Raw genomic sequence first — 20,874 nt, 5'->3', positions numbered from 1 at the left:
AGCATTAAAGGGCTTGTTCTCCCATGAATGAAAATTCTCTCATCTTTTACTCTCTCTTCATTTACTCTTATGCCATCCCAGATTTCTAGAAGAATATCTTAGCTCTGTATCTCCATACAATGCAAGTGAATGGTGACCAAAAGCACATAAAGGCAACATAAAAGTAATCCATAAGACTCCAGTTGATTAATCCATGTCTTCAGAAGTGATATGATAGGTGCAGGTGAGAAACAGATACAAATTTAACTAGAAATTCTCCTGCCAGCCCAGTAGGTGGCAATATGCATAAAGAATGCAAATCACCAAAAACAAATGAAGAAGAACTCTTAGGAGAGAAGAGGGCATATGAAAGTGAAAGGGAGATTGATTGTAAAAAAAGGACTTATACGTGAGTATATGTGTACATCAAATATTGATCTGTTTCTCACCCACACCTATCATATCATAAGCCATGGATTTAACTACTGGAGTCGTATTGACTACTTTTATGCTGCCTTTATATGCTTTTTGGAGCTTCAAAGTTCATTTGTGTTCAGCAGAAGAAAGAAAGTCATACGCATCTGGGATGGCATCAGGGTGAGTAAATGATGAGAGAATTTTCATTTTTGGGTGAACTTTCCCTTAAAACATAATTTCACAGTACTTAATTTCACTTCTCATGTAGGCCAAGTGTATCTTGTTTTAAAGATATGTAAGTATCTAAAATAAGATTGATTTTGAAGTATAGTCTTTCCATTTACAATTATTGTCCTCAAAGAAAAAGGCCAATTATTTAATTTTTTTATTTTTAGTTTTTCCATTAACACTAAATTATGTCTTTAAATTGTGTTTTAAGATTTCGCAGCTCAAATAACACACATTGGGAATATTTAAATTTTACACCAGTTATACCTGCTAATCCAAGACAATGTGTAAAGGTCTTGTAAACACCTTAAACGTCTTTAAGTTCATAAACCATTTTTGACCATTACCCAGATTTCAGGCAGCAGGTAAACACCTTTAAGAGCATAATCTGATGATTTTTAAATCTCATGTAAACATGGGTTTTCTTTTACCTGGACGTGTTTTCTGAGATTCATCCAATGAGATTCTCTGTGTTACATCCTCAATTTACTCACTAGATGGCAGCAGACACTAATGATTTAAACATAATGAGACCATGATAAAGAGGTTTTGGATTTTACTTACTATATAATGCAGTGGTCCCAAAAGGTAGACCACACACTAAAGAGGAAAAATATAATTGCATTTGTATATAAACATTATCAAATCAAGGAGCATTTATTTTATGCACAAACACATGTTTAAGGCAAAACAATTTACAATAAATGTTTGTTAGTTTTTAAATCATAAAATAATAGATAAACTATTCCAAATGATGACATACATATTTTGGACACTTGTAGATGTCCGTAGTTAATGTGATGAACTCCACCTGTGGTTATTCTGCTAGGACAGCTGAACTGTGTGAACTTGAGGGGAACTGACTTCATACATCTATGAATAATCACATTTATGCCAGTCTGGGGAGTCTCTGGGGCGAAACATTTGAGGCCCGAAGGTTTTTATTATTATTATTATTATTATTATTATTATTATATTATTATTATATGGAGTCAAACATTTTGACGCTCATTTTGAAAAGTAATACATATGACTCCAGTGGTTCAATAATTGTTTTCTGAAGCGATGTAATCGATTTTGTGTTAGAACAGAGAAAAATATAACTCCTTTTTCACTATAAATAATGACATCTGCGGTCTTCTTTGTGATCATAATTTCAATCTCAATTATTCTTACAAGTGCCATCAAGCGCTCTGGACATTCGTCAAGTACTAGCAAGTGTAATCAAGCTTGAAATCATGATTGTGCCAAGAGATTGCTATGGCAAGATGTACTGTACAGTGAAAAAGGAGTTCTATATGGGTCTGTTCTTCTAACCCAAAATCGACTGGATCACTTCAGAACACGTAGTAACCGCTAGAGTATTATAGATTAATTTGATGCTGCCTTTAAGTGCTTTTTGGAGCTTCAAAGCTCTGGTCACCATTTACTTGCATTGTATGGACCTACTGAGCTGAGATAATTTTCTAAAAATCTACATTTGTGTCAGTCACATCTGGGATGGCATGAGGGTGAGTAAATGATGAGAGACTTTTCATTTTTGGGTGAACTTTCCCTCTGAGAGTCAAAATATGTTCTGGAGCCACAGTTTGTTTTAAAATAAATGGCAGCCAATGGCAATTAAAAAATAAGTTGCAGTTCCATTGTTTTTATAGGTGACAGTGACAAACTTAATATGACAAGATGCTTCAACCACGCTCATTGTTTCCTCTTTCTTAATATTGGAAAATGTCAGGCCCTTTTCTTTGAGTCACATCTCATTACATTCCTCAGTTTATTTCCTTCTCTTTGATAGGTGACGGAGGTGAGCAGACACACTGTTTAATGTGTAGACTAATGAGAGCACAGTATGTATCTGGCCCCATTCTGCAGGGACACACCGCACTGACTTTAAACTAGGTTTATACAATTGCATGCGGTATGGTGAAAAGAATCCAGAGTGTGTAACTCGGACATTTATTTAAATATTGCCTCGAGCCTATGGCAGAACCCAAAATGTTGTATTAATAAGTCTCCTTTCTGCTGGTCAAGAGTGGATTGTGAGGGAGGTAAATACGCTCGGTGATCTATACGATAGTTGAGTGTTGAGATCCTTTGAAAATATGGTTCAACATTTTGGGATTCCTAGATCTCAGTTTTATAGATATTTACAATTGCTCCACCTGTACTATTTTTGGGAGTAGCACACACCCCTCTAAAGTGGCAGACACTCTGGAAGGGGTGATTACTGCTTTTGGAGAAGGTCATGAGGCATAAGTGTATTACTCCCGTCTAACTCAGAGTCTGGGGGACAGAGCTTCAACTACTCTCAAGAGATTATGGGAGAAAGATTTAAATTTGGTATTTGAGGAGGGAGTGATGGCTAGGATTATAAAAAACATCAAGTCTGCATCTAGAAATGCAAGGGTGTGCCTTACGTAATTCAATATTTTATATATATTTTATTGGACCCCCTATAGATTGTATAGGCTTGGTCTTCAAGACACACCCACCTGCTGGCGATGCCAATCAGAGGATGGAGACATGGCCCATGTTTTTTGGTGGTGTATTGAGATCCAGGAATTCTGGGTGAAGGTTCAGAGTTTTGTTTGTGATGTGTTGGGTTCTCTGGTTTTGTTTTGCCCCAGACTCTGTGTTTTGGATGATGGGGCAGTCATTGATGTGGGGAATAGTCACATAGAGAATTGGGTTCTGACCAGTGTGCTGATTGTCAGGCAGATTAATTTGAGGGGTTGGAGTTTAGCTGGTGCGCCCCATTTCGGGAGTGGCGGCTTTTGAAGAGGTGTCATTTGGAAGATGGGGTCACTTGGATTTGTTTGTTGGGAAATGGGGCAACTATATAGAGTTTTTGGAGGGCTCTCGGGGTAGCGCGTGGATAGAGTAGTATAGTTTTAATTGAGTTTGATTATTATATATATATATATATATATATATATATATATATATATATATATATAACACATATTGTGTGTTTTTATTTATGTGAGTGTGTGTGTGTGTGAGCTTGCTTTTCTTTATTATTGTAAGAATAATTATTGAAAGAATTGTCATTTACAATGTTACAATTTTAACAATTGTCATATTTTTACAAAGTTCTGCATTGTTTTGGATGCTTGTTATTATGACAACAGTACTTTGAAAAGAGGACATGTAAGAGATGAACTAGAGACCTTCCCAGAGTCCACTGAATGCTGAACAGCAGCGATCTATCTTCCTAGCTCCCCCGTTCAATAAATGAATAGCTCACTTATAGCTCTGATTTAATTCAGCCGGCTATGAGGGATAAACTGACATTCTTTATGAATTATAGTCAGTTTGTGGTATAGAGTCTGTGGTAAATAACACAGACATACCTGAATTCAGCTTCTTGACCTTTTTTGACCCCTCTACTCACCTGTGACCTCTTCTGTGTTCCTCTGGGGCCCATATTTATTGAGGTTCACTGTCTGTATGCACTACTATAGGGTTTTAGAGTCAATAGAGATCTGATTATAAAGGAGAGAGATCTGGTTTGAAAGATATATTTCTTCGCACATAATTAAAACACTTTTAACTTATGCTCATTTATTGTCCCCATTTATTTATTTGGTAAGTAACTGTGTTTTTAGAGGGATAATGTACCATCAGCTGGTCGTTGTCACAAAATAAAACCCTTGAAACAAGATCACCTTGTCAGGGTTTATTCTGCAATAATAACCGGCTGACTCTACATTATCCCTTACTTAGCCAGTGAAACAAAACATAACAAAATAAAATAGGTAAGGGATAATGTACAGTCAGCCGGTTGTTATTGCACAATATACCCCAGCATGGTGATCAGGACCCAGACACGAAGCGGAGGGGTCTCGTATCACCCTGAAGGGATTTATTTTGTGATAACAACCGGCTGACTCTACATTCTACATTCTTATTACACAGCTACCAAACAAATAAATAAATAAATGCACATGAAACATTGAGTTGACGTTGAGCTTACTTGTAGAGATCGCACAATGAGCTGAGAAGCAGGAGAGATGGCTCGCAGAACCCGGATGAGCGGTCTGAAACGTCTAAATCCCCGGATGTGCGGTTGTTACAGAGAAATATCTGACCACTGGATGGCGCCAATGAACAATCAGAATTGAGTATTCCAGAGAGCCGTGTAATATTTGATGCACCTTAAAGCATTTACATTGACACATGACAATTTCTATTTTATTCATCCTCTCAAATCAAAATGTCACTTCTCTCATTAGGAGCCAAAGTTCTGCCATTCATTTGAGATTGTTGTTCTCTGCAATCATATTCCAGAGCTATATTTGCTCTTGTTCTGGACAAATGGACACTGTGATCTCAGATGAACCATACAGCAGTCTGACTATCACAGACATTTCTTACAGCTACCAAAAAAACATTCTGTTGGAGGAAGATTAAATTGCCCCAAAATAAACAACAGAGCTTGTCAACAGCAGCTGTGGTTTCCTGAACCAAAAGTGATTATGATTTATTGCCGTATTTGTGTGAGATGAAGCAATATGGAGTCAATATGCTTTCTTCTAAACAATGTCATTAGTTTATGCATAAGTATTTTCAGTTACCAATGAAAGCAAATAATTACAGTGCTTGCTACAAGGTGCTTAGGGGTTTTTTTTTGGAGGGAGGGGGGGGGCTTTTCTTGAGCTAATGTGTTAAGATAACTATGGGTTACAAAGCATTTCATTAGGCCGAATCACATGACAGCACAGGCTAAATTTTTTTTAAAACTAGCAAACCTTTCAGAAAAGTAGTCTGGCAGTACCATGGCACAGTGATGCTATCAGATGGTACATAGTACTTTACCACAGTACTGAAATAACGTGGCATATTCACGTGCCATGGTACTTACATGGTACTCCAAAATACATGTAAACAAATGTTAACGAAATCGTCATTTAAGCACTTTTATGTACCATTCCAGATATGTATGACTTTCTTTCTTCTGCTGAACACGAATGAAGATTCAGAAGAATATCTCAACTCTATAGGTCCATACAATGCAAGTTAACAGGGTTCAAACCTTTGAAGCTCCAAAAAGCACATAAAGACAGCATAAAAGTAATCCGTAAGACTCCAGTTGTTTATTCCATGTCTTCAGAAGCAATATGATAGGTGTGGTTGAGAAACATCAATATATAAGTCCTTTTTTTGCTATAAATTCGGCTCCCTGCCCAGTAGGTGGCGATATGCACAAAAAAATCTGAATCACAAAAACATATGAACTTGTAGCAGAGAAAAGTGCTTAGGAGGGCAGTTTGGAAGTGGAGGTTTATAGTAAAAATGGAATTAAATATTGATCTGTTTTTTCTCCACACCTATCATATCACTTCAAAAGACATTGATTAAATCACTGGATTCTTATGGATTACTTTTATGTTGCCTTTATATTTATTCCAACTGAACCATACATTGATTCGCTAATCTGTTTGAACAATTCGTTGAAAAGGACTGACTCAGAAGAGTGATTCATTTTCAAAGCCCCCAGTTAGAATCCATACAATGTCTGTGTAATTCTGTTTTTGTACAAAATTAATTTTTGTGTACTCAAATTAAAATAGAAGCCTACCTGTTCCATTGCAACAAAATGATCACATACTTTAGTCAGTCATATTTAGATATAATGCTTTCTATTTTGTAATATTATGATTCCTGCATTATCACCTCCTGACTCATCCCGCAGCTACAAGCATTAGCATGTTTTTCATTAAAAGCTTCTCTCTGACGCTCTGATTTCTGGCCGATTAGGGGTGACCAGGGTTCAGAGTATTGTCGGGTCTGCAATGTTACTGACACACAGTAAATCTACAGGAATGAAAGGCAGGGGAGTGAACAGCTCCTGGCTGTTATTTACACATCTCTAAACTGATCAAGGGAGATTTATGTAAACACTGATTCATTTCAGATCCAAGTCAGCATGAATGCAGGAGTATTTTGGATTGGCTGTGTCTGAATTATGTAACTCTAGTGAGCCAGAGTTGTGTGCCTTTCAGAAATGAAAAGAATTTGATTTGATTTGGCAAACAGGATGCAGAATTGTATTTCGAAAGTTAATTTAAAGAGGAATTAAAAATGGAAATGTATAAAACTGCGGCAAATGTAAAATACACTAAATATATATTAGGGCTGTTATTTCAGTGCGATTAATTTGATAAAAAATGTACGCAATTAATCACTGTAATAAGGAAGATTCCTGAGAAATGCAAGCTTGTAGTACCACCTGTTTACTCCAGAGGGCAGTAAGTGAAACTTCAGCAGTATGGGCAACACGCAGTTTATACAGTGAAGAAAACAACCAGACATTCGTTACATTCTTGCGTTCAAAACACTTGATGTGTTATATGTATTAAACTATATCCTATATTATATGTATTAAACCTAAATCCATTACACAAGTGAATTTGTCAATCGGTTTGAGAATTATTATGAGGGCTTGTTTAAGGACCCGTCCATGAACATCTGCCTCAGAAATGCTTGTGTAGCATCTTGGATGCGTTGCGTCATAAACATAAAATGTTAAGGTCACTGTGTCAAGTTAATTATAGTTTAATACTTAAAACACATCTTGAGATCCCTTAGTTCGGATTTGCACTCCATCAAGTTTTTTTAACGCAAGAACATAACGCATGTTTGTATAGTTCTGCTGCTTAATGGTGTTTTTCTTCACTATAAAAACTGCGCATTGCTACGCAGCTGAAGTTTCACTTACTGCCCTCTGGAGTAAACAGGTGGTACTACAAGCTTGCATATTACGGTCCGGGGGCATTCCAATTAATGGCATACATTTTTTTAACGCGTTAATTTTAGTCAAATTAATCGCACTAAATTAACGCATTAAATCGACAGCCCTAATATATATATATATATATAATTCAGCTCAACTGAGAAATCTTTAAATGTTGTAGACCAACATGTTGTGAATTCATAATAAATGTTTACATATTTAGTATCAATACTTAATGATAAAAAATATGAAGTATTTAATTTAAATTGAGTATGAATTTTGTTTTTATTAATACGTTTTAAACAATAGTTTGGTAAATGGCAAAGCAACTACATTTCCCTAACAGAAATAATTTTATACTTTTCAATGTTATGCATATTTAAATAAATCTAATTTGTTTCAATATTTTGCCAGGAATTATTTAGATGCGCAAAAAATAATAATAATTAAAAAACAGACAAACTTATCAAATATCATTTATTTTTTTATAAAAACCTTTTTTATATTTAAAAAAAAAAAAAAAAAACATTTTTATTTTATTGTTCGTAACAACGTGAAATATTGTCTTTACAGGGTGCAAATATGAAGCAGAGAAATAAAAAAACAAAAACAATGAAGTACTGATGTCTGGTAAATACACATACGAACACATGCAAACATGAGTGATGGAGATGTATTCCTACAACACAGGCAGGAATGTCTGTAACCATTGTAATAAAAACTCCAGTGTTTGACCAAAAAAGCTAACTCAATTACGTTAGCTCACAATAACAGACTGAATATACCAACATATGACTGCCGTTATAGAGGAAGAGATTGTGTTGTGCTGAAGGCTAACAAAATAACTCTGATGTGTCTCGAGAAAGGCACAGTCATTTGAGACCAAAAAAAAGAAGCTTTGTAACAGGACATATATAGAAACTTGATTGAACCCTCTATGTGTGATTCTTAAAGTATGGGCACTTTTATGTCCCAGGGGTTTATTTTCACTATTCCTAAAAGATTTGAACTTCTCTTTGTTATATGAAGGCCATTAAGCTGTCATGGACACTTTATATCATGCCTTCATGCTTTTTAAATGCCTTTTATTTGTATAGATTTCACTGTTTTTCCTTAAAATATAAAAAATCAAATCATAAAATCTGAACTATTACATTTCTAAAAACTATGGTAACCTAAACAAAAGATTCAAATAAACAAAAAACATTTAAATATTTAATATTTAACACATTTGAAAAAAAATAAAAATAAATCCTGCCATTTCATTGGCAGTAAAAAGTCATGTGTAAAAAGTAGTTTAAAAAGTCATTTCTGCCTCAAATTTTTCAGGACATTGAATTCTCATGTGACGCATGTAACTCTGTTGGACATTGCTAGAGGACAAATACATTTTGTGAGAGTATGAAGTGTCTATTGAGTTTAAAATAGATTAAAAGTGCCCATAGTTAAGAAACGCTCATATAAAGTGAACCTCACATTTGGAGAATCACTAGCCATGGATTCTCACCGATTCACACCATCAGTGAAACGACTATCACAGCAATTAGAAAGCGCTATGATGCCAAGATAGGTGTCTTGATATTTACACCAACATTTTAACACTGATTTTACTTGGAGGAGCGGCATCACAACATATCAAGCTATGTGGAGACACGTCCAGTTATCTAGAATTACCTGCACTGACTTCACCTCTGTGCTTTCAATAACACTGAGACCAAACTGATTTCTCTTTGTTGTGCAGTCGGTTTTTAACTTTACTCAAAAAGAAAACTGCAGTTTCTTACTCCATGTTTTCCTAATGAAGAAGAGCCTCGCACAATCCAGAGAAAATTAACGTTTCAAAGTAAAGGCAATTTTAATGAATCCAAATATTTGCACCCTACTCCGTCATTTTGAGTCATTTTGACCCAGAAACACATTTTTAGTTTTATGCACTAAAGTAAAAGGGAACATCTCAACCAACATTAAAATTAATATAACTATATATAACTATATATATATATATCTGCAGCAGTTTGAAGTAGAAACATAAAAATTAAATCATTTTTATTTTAGTGCATAACACACTCAAAATGCATTTCTGGGTCAAATTGACTCAAACTGACGAAGTGGTACTCAAAAAAATACAGTGGCAGCACCATAGTGCAGTGATGGTATCAGAAGGAAAAAACAAACAAACATTGTACTTTGATCTATACCATGGTACTGTTTGATTACCATATTCATATACAACGATACTGTATTAACAGAGAACTTCAATGACTGAATATCATTTATCACATTAAATATGGCATCTATTCTGACTCTGATCCATGCTGACATGGATGGATTTTGGACAACAGTACTTTTAAATCTGTTTTCGTTGGGTCAACCTGTTTAATCCATTAAAATCTAAAGATGGATATGAGCGACATTGAGTTTAAACCCCCCAACCCAATTTGGAATGCCCAATTCCAAATGCGCTTTTTAAGTCTTCATGGTGGTGTAGTGACTCGCCTCAATCCGGGTGGTGGAGGAACAATCCCAGCTGCCTCCGCATCTGAGACCATCAACCCACGCATCTTATCATGTGGCATGTTGAGCGTGTTGCCACGGAGACATAGCGCATGTGGAGGCTTCACGCCATCCACTTCAGCATCCATGTTCAACTTACCACGCCCCCCTCACGAGAACTAACCACATTATAGTGGTCATGAGGAGGTTACCCCATGTGACTCTACCCTCCCTAGCAACCGGGCCAATTTGGTTGCTTAGGAGACCTGGCTGGAGTCATTCAGCACGCCCTGGGATTATACCTCTTTCTTAACTGAAAATCAATGGAAGACTAGAACTCAACTAGACCTGAAGCTCTGAATGAACAATGTCCTCTCCCATCTACACAATCCAGTATTGTTCAAATATGTAATACATTTGATTTGTTTGATTAGATTTGCTTCATCCATACTGCGTGCAAATGCAAAACTAGTGTTAAATTTGTCATTACAACTACATATCATGTGTGACTGGACATTGAGCGTGTAATCACAGAAAAACATACCGGCCACGTGCACACTGCAAAGATTTCGGAGTGACAATCGCATTTAAATGGAGGATTGATCCACTAAATTGTTGTGTGTTAATGGAAAATTGGAGTAACTCCTGACATTGCGAAAGTTGACTGTGATTAGCAAATGTTTTGGCATCTTGTGGCTGTAAACGTGAAAAATGGATGGCAACAGTTTAACCAGTTTAATGTTCGCTATTTTTGACAACAAACAAAAAACAACAACTAGGGATTGGAGACCTATTAACGTCCATCGTCGTGTTTTATTTAAGCTTTTATTTGTTTTTAAAAAGCATTATTTAAAACACAAGTTGCAAGCCAATAAGAATGGGCTTCTTTCAAAGTGCTCATGAACATGCAAAGATTTTCACTTGAAAAATGATATTTTGGGTTGTTGCTTTTATGCGCAAACTGCATTGCTTACTTTTATGATACTTTTTCATTTTATTTGTAAAGTCTAGCATTAATTAGTGAAACGACATTGACAGATGCGTCATTTGTTTTTTGCCGTTTTCGTCTTTTAAAAGGCAATTTTGAACACAAAGTTTTTTAATGCAAATTGCACAGGCCAATTTGAATGAGCGTCTGTCGTAGAGCTTATGACTGTGCAATGGATGTCAAAATTTTCACCGTTTTTATGAGAGGCGCATGCTACTTTTGAACCTTTTTATTTCATTTCTAACGTCTGACCTTTCATTTGATATTAGAGAAACAATATCAACCGATGCATCATGTTTTGTTTATGCTTTTCTTTTCTTTTGCTTATAAAAGCAGTTTGAACCCAGATTTAAAGACATTTTAAGTGTCAAGATTTTCACAGTCAAATTACTTACATTTTGGGTTGTTGCTATGACGTCCGAACTACATGGACTACCTTTATGATACTTTAAATTTAAATTGTTTTAAATTAATTTTTTTAAATTTACAGTAACCACAAAATTAGCCATGGTTACTATATTACCACCATATTACCGTAGTAACACCATAGTTAATTGCATTTAAACTATGGTTTCTGCCAAAAAACATGGTTACTACAATATTACTACTATAGTACCACAGTGATGAAATCTACACACAAGCGTCGCCGAGTCGCAGGAACGAATGAGATCGACAGACCCCACCTCCGGATCAGACCCTTCTCTGTACTCCCCGACTTTTACCGTGACCAAATCACTGCAATGAAATCAACATTTATATACGTTTTATCTATTAGTATGCAAGTAGTATTAAAATAAATATTAAGAGTGGAAACAGGAAATCAGATGGGAAAAAGAGTGGGACAAATGATGGAATCGAACCGGAGTCGCTAGGACAACACCACGCATTCACACCCTCTTACACCCCACGCCAGTGCAGCGACACCTATTGTCTAGTTTGTTGTTTATTCCTGTGGTTTCACCAGACCATTGGTGTGCAAATAGCGGCACTATGAGGCAGATGATATTTACACTGAGGTGCACAGTCACGTTGTTTTGTGTGTTCCACTGTTTCGCACAACACAGACTATGAGTAAATTATGAAAGACTTTTCATTTTTGGGTGAACTATACTTTAATGTAAATGCGGTTGTCACAACCTAGAGTAAATTCAGTTGTACGGTTATCACTCGAACGGGATTAAACGCTCTCAAGAGCAGTGACACCTGTATCAAGCTGCAGTGTGAACATGGCCAATGATTTGGCATTGAACTTGTGACAATTAGGAGATAAAAAACAGACAGAAACTGTGAGATGTTTGTAGCACTGAATCTGAATCATCCAAAAATACCAAAATATATGTTAATTCAACTAAATAAACCAAAAGGCTCATATAGAAAGAAGAAAAAGAAACTTTGGGCAAATTTGTGAAACACTTCCCATTTCTATACACTTAATCCAAATATAAGCAGCATGAACAAGGTGTTTTGCATGCATACAAAACCCCCTTTAGACTCCCAGATACAATCCATCTGAAAGTTCAGGCACTGTGATGTAGTGTGAGGCGGTCTTGCACGCCAGCTTTTTTCCCCGCAGGCCACCATCCTGCATCTTTAAGAGGGGAGTAGCGCTTGCCAGAGGTAAACGGAATAAATATGCATGTGCAGCTTGCGGGTGACCTCACCGTAACCCCTTCAGCCAAAGTTATCGAACGCAATCTGTTCCAGAAGCTAAAACTGGTCTGTGGTAGACCATATTTCGGTGGCACATAGATTTGTGTGCATGGCTGCCCATCACGGGCTAGGTTGCCATGGTCACCATCGTAATTGGCAAAGCATCACAAGAGGGGGTTTGGAAGACAGAACGCAGCCAATGTTGGCGTTTCTTTGTCATTCAAATGACAACAACGAAAAATTTTATTGGACTTCACTTACAATGTTGTAGTGTCTGAATTTCAACCATTTTCATTAAAGATTTGATACATTTCTGTTAAATTCAGACGTTCTGTGACAGACAGGTCTTCGTCAAGCTAAATGGTCCCCCATCTTGATTTCTTGCCTGCCTGAGGCTCTCCATGCCTCCCGTTGTCACCCCATTCTTTTTCTGAAGCAGGGTTCTGGGGGGGTTTCTGAAATGCCTTATCCTCATTTAAAAGAAGGGTGGTTTCAGCTTCGTCAGAGTCTTTCGATGTCTCTGTATTTCTTGCGCAGTATCGATACCTGGTCCTTGAACAGAACGGGATCCAGTCTCATCTGTGAATGGACCAGGGGCATGGTGCCAAACCAGCTGGCAAATTTGTTCATGCACGTCTGCCGCTGGGCAAAGTGGTCAGGGTCTGCCCAACGTGATGCACGTGATGCCTGCGGAGGAAAAATAGGGTTATTTGAAGCAGACACTATTTGTCCAATTACAAATCTTGTACATCCATCTCTTTCGATGTCTTATTGCTGGGGTCCAATGTTTACCCTTCTATACAAACTATACAACTGTACTATAATGTGTTTCAGCAACTGATTATGACACAGCTCAAAAAATTATTACAGTGCTCTCTGGAATACTTGATTCTGACTGGTAAATTGCACCATCTAGTGGACTGATATTTCTTAAGAATATAGCAGACCGGTCATCCGGGTATTGCAAGTCATCTTTTGGTTACTTTTATGATAGTTTTTTCATTTTATTTGTAAAGTCTAGCATTTCTTATTAGTGAAATGACATTGACATAAATCAAAAAAACCTTTGGAATGGTCATTGTAAGGTGGAGTAGCTTTGTTTGGTCATAGCATAGGTGGGCATATAGAAATTTCAAAGACTATAAATAGTTTTTTCAACTTTTATAACATTTGACCAATAGGTCTTGTATGATCAGGGCATTGTGGCAATGATACATAGTAAGTTATATATCAATACATCAAAGCGTTGCAAGGCTACGGCCTAACTTCCAGTCTGGCATTCAAATTTGTCAATGGGTACATGCAAATGGCTTGGAAAAAATTGGACTGCTGGTGGCACTAGAGGGTTTGAGAGATTGACCACACATTGGCACTATGAATAACAAGACCCTCTAAAACCAGTGTGCCAAATTTCACAGCTTTTGCCAGAAAGATCTATGGCTACTGTAGGCTCCAATGCAAAAACAAACACTAAGAAATTACAGGTACAAAATAGGTATGCACCAATACCATTTTTTCACTCCCAATCCAATTCCTCATGCCTCATTTATAAAACATACACATGATCAGATTTAATCCTAAATTCCATAGATTTGATCCTACATCAAAAGTGAGGAACAAATCGGGATTTATAAAAGGCAGAAACTAAAATTTTCGTACATCAACAGAAAACGTTTTTGTGCTCATGCATGAAAGTTTTCAGTAGAATAGAAGCCAATTCTCTTAACACATTTCTTTCCAACATGTATCTGGACTTTTTTTGTGGAAGCCAGTCAAATTATTATTCTAATTTAATACAACATTTTTTTTTTTTAAATAGTTGTTGCTATTATTATTAATATAAAAAACAGCAATAAAAATAAGAATAAATATTATAATTTTATTATACAATAGCAATGTATTTCAGTTGTATTTTCTCAACTTTAAAACCCAAGGGCTTTTATTTTGACACTCCAGGAAGACGGTGATGTAAGAATGTCTGTGTGTGGGCACAGAAGTTTCCTATGATTTTCATTCAAGATCTGGTGAATTGCTCAACTGGTTCCGATCTCAATGCATGTTATAAGTGAACCAACCTATCAAGCAACAACATCAGGTATTAGCAGAAACCTTCTAATAAGGGGAGCCTAAAAGCTTAGCATAAAATAGCATAACACAGCTGTCCCATAGACATTCTATGGCAGTACACTGGCAAGGAAGACAAAAGGCCATTATTTTTTAATGGATGTCTATGGAAGAGATGCTTCAGTGTACTGAATAAACTGCTTTTGTGAGGAAACAGCTCATCACTTATTGAATTTACCACCTGTTTGCTACATGTTTAACGTAAATAATTTTACAGCTCTCTCCATTCATTTACATTTACATTTATGCATTTGGCAGACGCTTTTATCCAAAGCGACATACAGTGCACTTATTACAGGGACAATCCCCCCCGGAACAACCTGGAGTTAAGTGCCTTGCTCAAGGGCACAACAGTGGCATCTTGGTGGTGCTGGGGCTTGAACCCCTGACCTTCTGGTCAGTAATCCTGAGCCTCAACCACTGAGCCACCACTGCCCATTTGTATGCAATCCGCAAACGGTGACTTACTGTCGTAACACATTAGTTGACCGTTATGTTCTTTCCTATGATAGCACCGCGGAGGTTTTTATCTTAGTAATGAAAAGAATCTATGATATTAGTTCATGTGAACTAAAAACAGCATAGCGTCTTCAGCCCGTGCGTGCTATGTATATGTGTGCACAACAGTGCGCTGCTTATTTTCAGCACGCTGTGCATGCACACTATATATTTATTTATTAAACACAGCCTTTTGAGATTCACTAAGCTATGCAGAAGTCATATGGACTATTTTAATGTTGCTTTTATGATATTTCTGGAGCATGACCGTAATTACCATGACTAACAAAATTGGATTGGGCTTGTCAGACCGATACCCAATCCGGTTAAAAACGTTAGTAACAGAGCTGATACCAATTCAATTATCGGATTGGTGCATCCCTGGTACAAAATAGATGTCAAAACAACCCCTTAAAACCTTCTAAGATTTCCAGAAATAGTGCAGGTAATCAACAGCACACAAAACAAAACTTATTATGCGAATAACAATGCTATTAGAGGAAACTAAAGTAATTACAGGCCATTTTTGGTAGGTGTCAGCAGTATCTAAAGCCTCTAAAGGCTAAATAACACAATTATGTTACATTAAATGATGTACACACCTGTCCCATCATCGTCTCTTTGTACTGTTTCTTTTGAGTGACCTTGATAGGGGGCATCTTAGTGACAGCAGACACCAGGAAGTTAATGAGAATGTCTTCACAGTTGGAGAGCTGGTCCACCATGTTCTTTAGGCTAGCAGGCAGGTAGTGGGTGTACAAGTAGTTATAATACCTACAGCGAGAAAATATTGTATGTCAAAAATGTTGACTATAACTGGTTCCAACCGATGACAGCATAACACGAGGCAATTCCAGAATGCATCGTGGCAGGCATCGTGGAGAAATTTTTAATTTAAGATGCAGAGGAAAATGTTGATAATAAGGGTGGACCTCTATATATATATATTTAAAGAACCTGTGGTAGAGGGCAGCTCCAGTGAGCACCATGGAGTAGTCATTGGTCCATTTGGAGGTGTAGCCCCAGCGCTCTTTGTTGACGTCCCAGAAATGACTGCGTGCGGGGTATCCCACAATCCTCTCTGGGAAACTTTGCCAAACAGTAAAGGCAAAATCCACCTGTGGGAACAAGTACGCTACCATAAGTGCTAGTTACACACAAAAGCCCAGAGATCAGTCATTCCAAAACAGATAAATAATATCAAGTCCACATTATCAGTCATGGCTCGCCTCAGTTGTAGAGAGCACTGTGTCTTCATCCAGACTCAAGACCGCATCTGTTTTGATGACATCATATGGCAGGAAACGGCTGCTCATCACCTGGACACATAATCGACACATGGAAAACTCTCAACATCAAAACAGACCTTCATTTGAGAATAGAAAAACATTTTGAAAGAGAGCAGCTCGGCTGAATGCACTAGGTGGAGGTTTACCTTGCTCTCGCCCTCAATTACGATGACCGGGACAGACGTGGCTGGCCAGCGGTGCTTTGCTGGCAGGGGCTTGTCACAGTTCCACAGGACAATGATCTTACACAAGAAAAAGGATAGAATTTCAAATGCTGAGAACAATCTCAGAAGTCCAGTCCACACAACACCTGTTGTCTAAAGAGAATAGACCAGTGGATCTCATCCCAATAGGACCCAACAAACCATCAGGTTTTGGGCCGGGTTCGGGTTCGTTTTTCCATGTACGAATTTGGCTTTAGGTCTGTAAATAATGGAAAAATGAAATAGGCAAACCTAACTTGTTTCGCACACGCTCTGACTTACAGATCCGTGCAAACAGATGAGTTAGGGGCCATTTAGACCAAACATGTTCTACGGTGCACAAAGTAAATTTTCGATGTTTTATAAACGGTAAGCCAATGTTTTTTGCCCTTCTGCTCTGGTGTGCTGAGGGGGCGTGTTCTTTGTTTAAACTGTGTATGTTATGATTGTTGCCTACGATGCTTACATAAAATACAGCCTATTGCAACAAATTTACTTGCTTGGAGAGGAAATTATAAAGAGAGTGGGCAACTTTGGGTCTGGGCTTAAAATCTGACTGTAGCAGTCGGGTCGGGTCACACAGTCTCAGGTTTGTGCTTCATTTAAAGGCCCTTACAGACCTCTAGGCCTCAGTAGAGCTTTGCTGAAAATAACTAATGGCAGTTTTATTTCCACTGCTGTTTAGTGCCGCCTCAACGTGGGTGGGGATTATAGGCTGATCGTCATAGTTTCCCCGCCTCTACTGCAGTGATATCATCTTAAACGCGACACATAACAATAAACAATAACACGACCGCTAGTTGTTAGCTATTAGCACATTGTGCTGCATAAAGCAGTTGCTGCATGGTGATTGGTCTTTATTCGCAGACCTTTCAGTTTTGTAGATGTCCAAATGATATTTAGTTCAATGACGTTTTATTGGACTGAGTCCAGGGAACTCTCCCTCCCATTGGTCGCCGGTCTAGATAGCGTCCAATTGGTCGAACCACTTCCACTTTTCCTTGATGGTTCTGTGTTCTGTTTTTTTTACTTTTACACTGTTGGTAGGTCCGGTGGTAGTCTTGTGCGGCCAACAGCTCAGACGCTTCCTGAAAGACTTTTTCTTTTCGCATCGTTTCGTTCGTCGTTAACAAGAGGAACATCTGCACCTCGTTTATTGACCACAACGTGGTTTTGCACACAGCCCTTTCTTTTTACAAATCGAAAGTCGTGTGAACAAATGATACTGCTATCACTGTAGCTAACTTTGAAACTAGCGGGTTGATGTCCTATGTCGAAAATCTAATGACGCTGGTAGTGACGATTCCCCCTGACCAATCAGTGATCTGCAGGGTTTTGACATCACATTTAGAATCGTCTCGGCTTGCTTGGAAACTCGACCGAGGTTGTACTAAATAAAGTACCAGGTACTATCCACAGTGGAAAACCCCCAAAAAGCGAGCAGCGTTGAGTCGAGTTGTACCATGCAGTGGAAATGCCCCACAAGGGGCTGTTCCCACAGGACATACTGTACTCTTTCATTACATCTGTGTAATATTTTAAATTGTTGATCTAAAGACATATGCTAGATCTTTGGACCTTACAGCTCGTCTCAGGCTGTTTTTCAGCATCTCACGCCACGTTCGTTTCAAAACAATATACCAATCAGCCACATTTTAGGGCAGGATAATCATACATATGCTCAACTGTATGAATTAGTAGAGATGTATTGGAGTCAATGCTGTTATAACAAGCCTTCTCTTCAAATCTGTTGTATCCCCTTTAACAGTTTGTAATGCAAAAATGTGTCCTGTGTTTTATACAGATTAATAAGAATTTAGAGTTTATGGATTGAGAGTCATACCTGAGCACAGTACTGTGATTTGGCCACAGCCACTAGCAGCTTGAAAATCGGTTGTGACTGAGATATGAGAGGCGTCACTGCGTGAATGACGGCTGTAAATTTCTGCTGTGGTTTGACACCTGTGGAGAAGAGAATCAATACAATTAAACAAGATGGAGAGGTTGTATTTTGTCAAAGGAATAGAATATTTAACAAAACATTCAGTTCTCATGCTAGTCATAACATCCAACACCTAAATATCATGTTTGTGCTACGGATATGAATGATACCTCAAAATCAAGTGGCTTGGAGAGCAGAGGTGTGCTATGGTGACTATCTCAGTTACAAAAATGAATACACTTTCCCCAACAAACAAACAGCACCAAAAAGTACCATAGTCCTAAAGTGATTCTTACAAAACCTGTCAAGAAAATGTCCTAGGCATGTCACGATTATTAAATGGTAAATGGTCTGCACTTACATAGCGCTTTTTTTTAACCTTAGAGGTTACCAAAGCGCTTTACACTCACACTCATACACCAAGACAACAGCAGAGCTGCCATGCAAGGCGCTAGCCTGCCACTGGGAGCAACTTGGGGTTCAGTGTCTTGCCCAAGGACACTTCGGCATGTGGAGTCGTGTGGGCCGGGATTTGAACCCTGCTATTAGCGGCCGACCCACTCTACCACCTGAGCCACAGCCTCAATAAGTAATCATATGATTGTGGTTATTTGGTGTAATCATGGTTATTTGGTTATTGTGCACTTATTGTGTGGGGGGGGGTAAAATTAAGCATCTAGAAAATGTCACAATGCCAAAGTTCTTAACAAATATTACAATATTATTTCATATTTTTGGTATTGATTTAGGGTTAAATGTGAACAGAACATTTTCTGACATGTTTTGTGAGAATAACCCACTAGCTTGTTTTTTTTGGGCGTGGCACCATGGTAAAGTTAAACAGAATGAAGGCCTCTCACCAAGTTCAGCATAGAAGAAGGGGAAGTCGCCCAAGTAGGACGAGTACTGTGGCAGGGAAAAGAGTCCGCCTGGCAGCCGGTTCCACATCAGCGTGCTGCGGGCATTGTGCTGCAACACCCGATCCTGGATGATCTAAAGAAAAAGTCCAAACGTCATTGAACTAAAAACCATTTGGACATCTACAAAACCGAAAGGTCTGTGAATAAAGACCTTCCATTGATCGATCTTTAAAAAAAGTTAGTTTTAAAATATTTCTGAGCTTATAAACTTTTAACGTGCCTGAGGGGCCATTCACAACAAACGCATATTTTGCATCTGTTTGTACTATTTTTAAATTGTTTTCTTATGTATGCATGCATTAGATAGATGTCTTTGATTATTGCGCCATGTCTTGCTACTTTTATTTCCTCAATATCTTGCGCAGGAGTGCCACGCTGAGTTAAAAATAACTTTAACTTCTAAAAACGCATCTCGAGACATCTTTGCCCTTGGCAATGCGTCTAGCTTTTTTCAGCACAAGGACGTTTTGGTGCGAATGGCCCCTTCCTGACATAAACCTGTGGCCATCTAGAATGGAACTGTCTTTTTTTTTTGGCACAAGTTATTGCTCCGTGTCTCAGATCCACCCTTCAAGACCTGACCTGGGTGTCCTCTTACACGGTAACAGCAACCCAGAACATTTCTAAGCTCCAACACTTCCTCCAGGGAAAATCGTGTGAAATCAGAGCCCCGGTCATCAGTGTAGCTCCGCTTTTATTCAGGAAAAGCTCTCGACATGATTGATTGGCCAGACAAAACTGTCCCGTTCCAATCTGTATGACTGGCCACTGTATACTCTGTTTTTTATTGGTTTTAGTCTACTGGGAGACTGAAAAGTGTTTTTGTAACATTATTCAGAGGTAGAGACGCAATAGAGCAATGAAATGGAAAGGGTAAACCACATAAGGACTGCAAAGGATATGTCCAGGTCATATTTTACCCAATAAGAAAAAAAGAAAAATGAAAGAAAAAAAAGTGACTTTGCATTGAAGCTTAATTTGAAGAAACATTATTATGTGAAAAAGATTTCATTTCCATAAAAACGTTATTTGAGGTGAGGCTTGTGCTGAAGGGAGTTTCGCCAGGGGCGCCATACAAGCTAGAACCACTACTGGATCTGAGTGCCATAACAATGGCAAAGTACTTTAATTTCCAAGATGCTAGTATTTGTCATACAGCTGTTAATTCATGTCGATTTAGATAAATCAATGTGTCTGGGGAGGGTGATTGTCATTACTGTATTAGAGTAATCAGAATCTAATGAGAATCCTCACTGAGAATAATGGGAATTACAAACAAAGTAAAACATTCGGACACTGTTCTCATTACGGTAATGAAGAAGGAGATTTTTTCGCATTACGGTAATGACTTTTGAGGGGGAAGATTGTCATGAAAATAAATGCAAAAAATCTGAATGGCCCCGAAAA

General features: G+C 37.9%; 1 protein-coding gene across 1 annotated transcript in view; it reads right to left on the bottom strand.

The window, feature by feature from the left end:
• Window positions 1-7,907: 7,907 nt before the first annotated feature.
• Window positions 7,908-20,874, bottom strand: part of LOC127658440 (exostosin-1a) — an 85,383-nt gene continuing 72,416 nt past the window's right edge. The window contains exons 5-11 of the mRNA XM_052147734.1: window positions 19,408-19,540; window positions 18,449-18,567; window positions 16,549-16,644; window positions 16,343-16,432; window positions 16,071-16,231; window positions 15,716-15,887; window positions 7,908-13,178 (exon numbers count right to left, since the gene is read on the bottom strand). Coding sequence (XP_052003694.1) covers window positions 12,993-13,178; window positions 15,716-15,887; window positions 16,071-16,231; window positions 16,343-16,432; window positions 16,549-16,644; window positions 18,449-18,567; window positions 19,408-19,540 — 957 coding nt within the window. The 3' untranslated portion in view covers window positions 7,908-12,992. The remainder of the gene's footprint in view (window positions 13,179-15,715; window positions 15,888-16,070; window positions 16,232-16,342; window positions 16,433-16,548; window positions 16,645-18,448; window positions 18,568-19,407; window positions 19,541-20,874) is intronic.

The sequence above is a fragment of the Xyrauchen texanus genome, chromosome 17 (genome assembly GCF_025860055.1).
Source record: "Xyrauchen texanus isolate HMW12.3.18 chromosome 17, RBS_HiC_50CHRs, whole genome shotgun sequence".
NCBI lineage: Eukaryota > Metazoa > Chordata > Actinopteri > Cypriniformes > Catostomidae > Xyrauchen > Xyrauchen texanus.
This window is presented reverse-complemented; position numbering and strand designations above follow the sequence as displayed.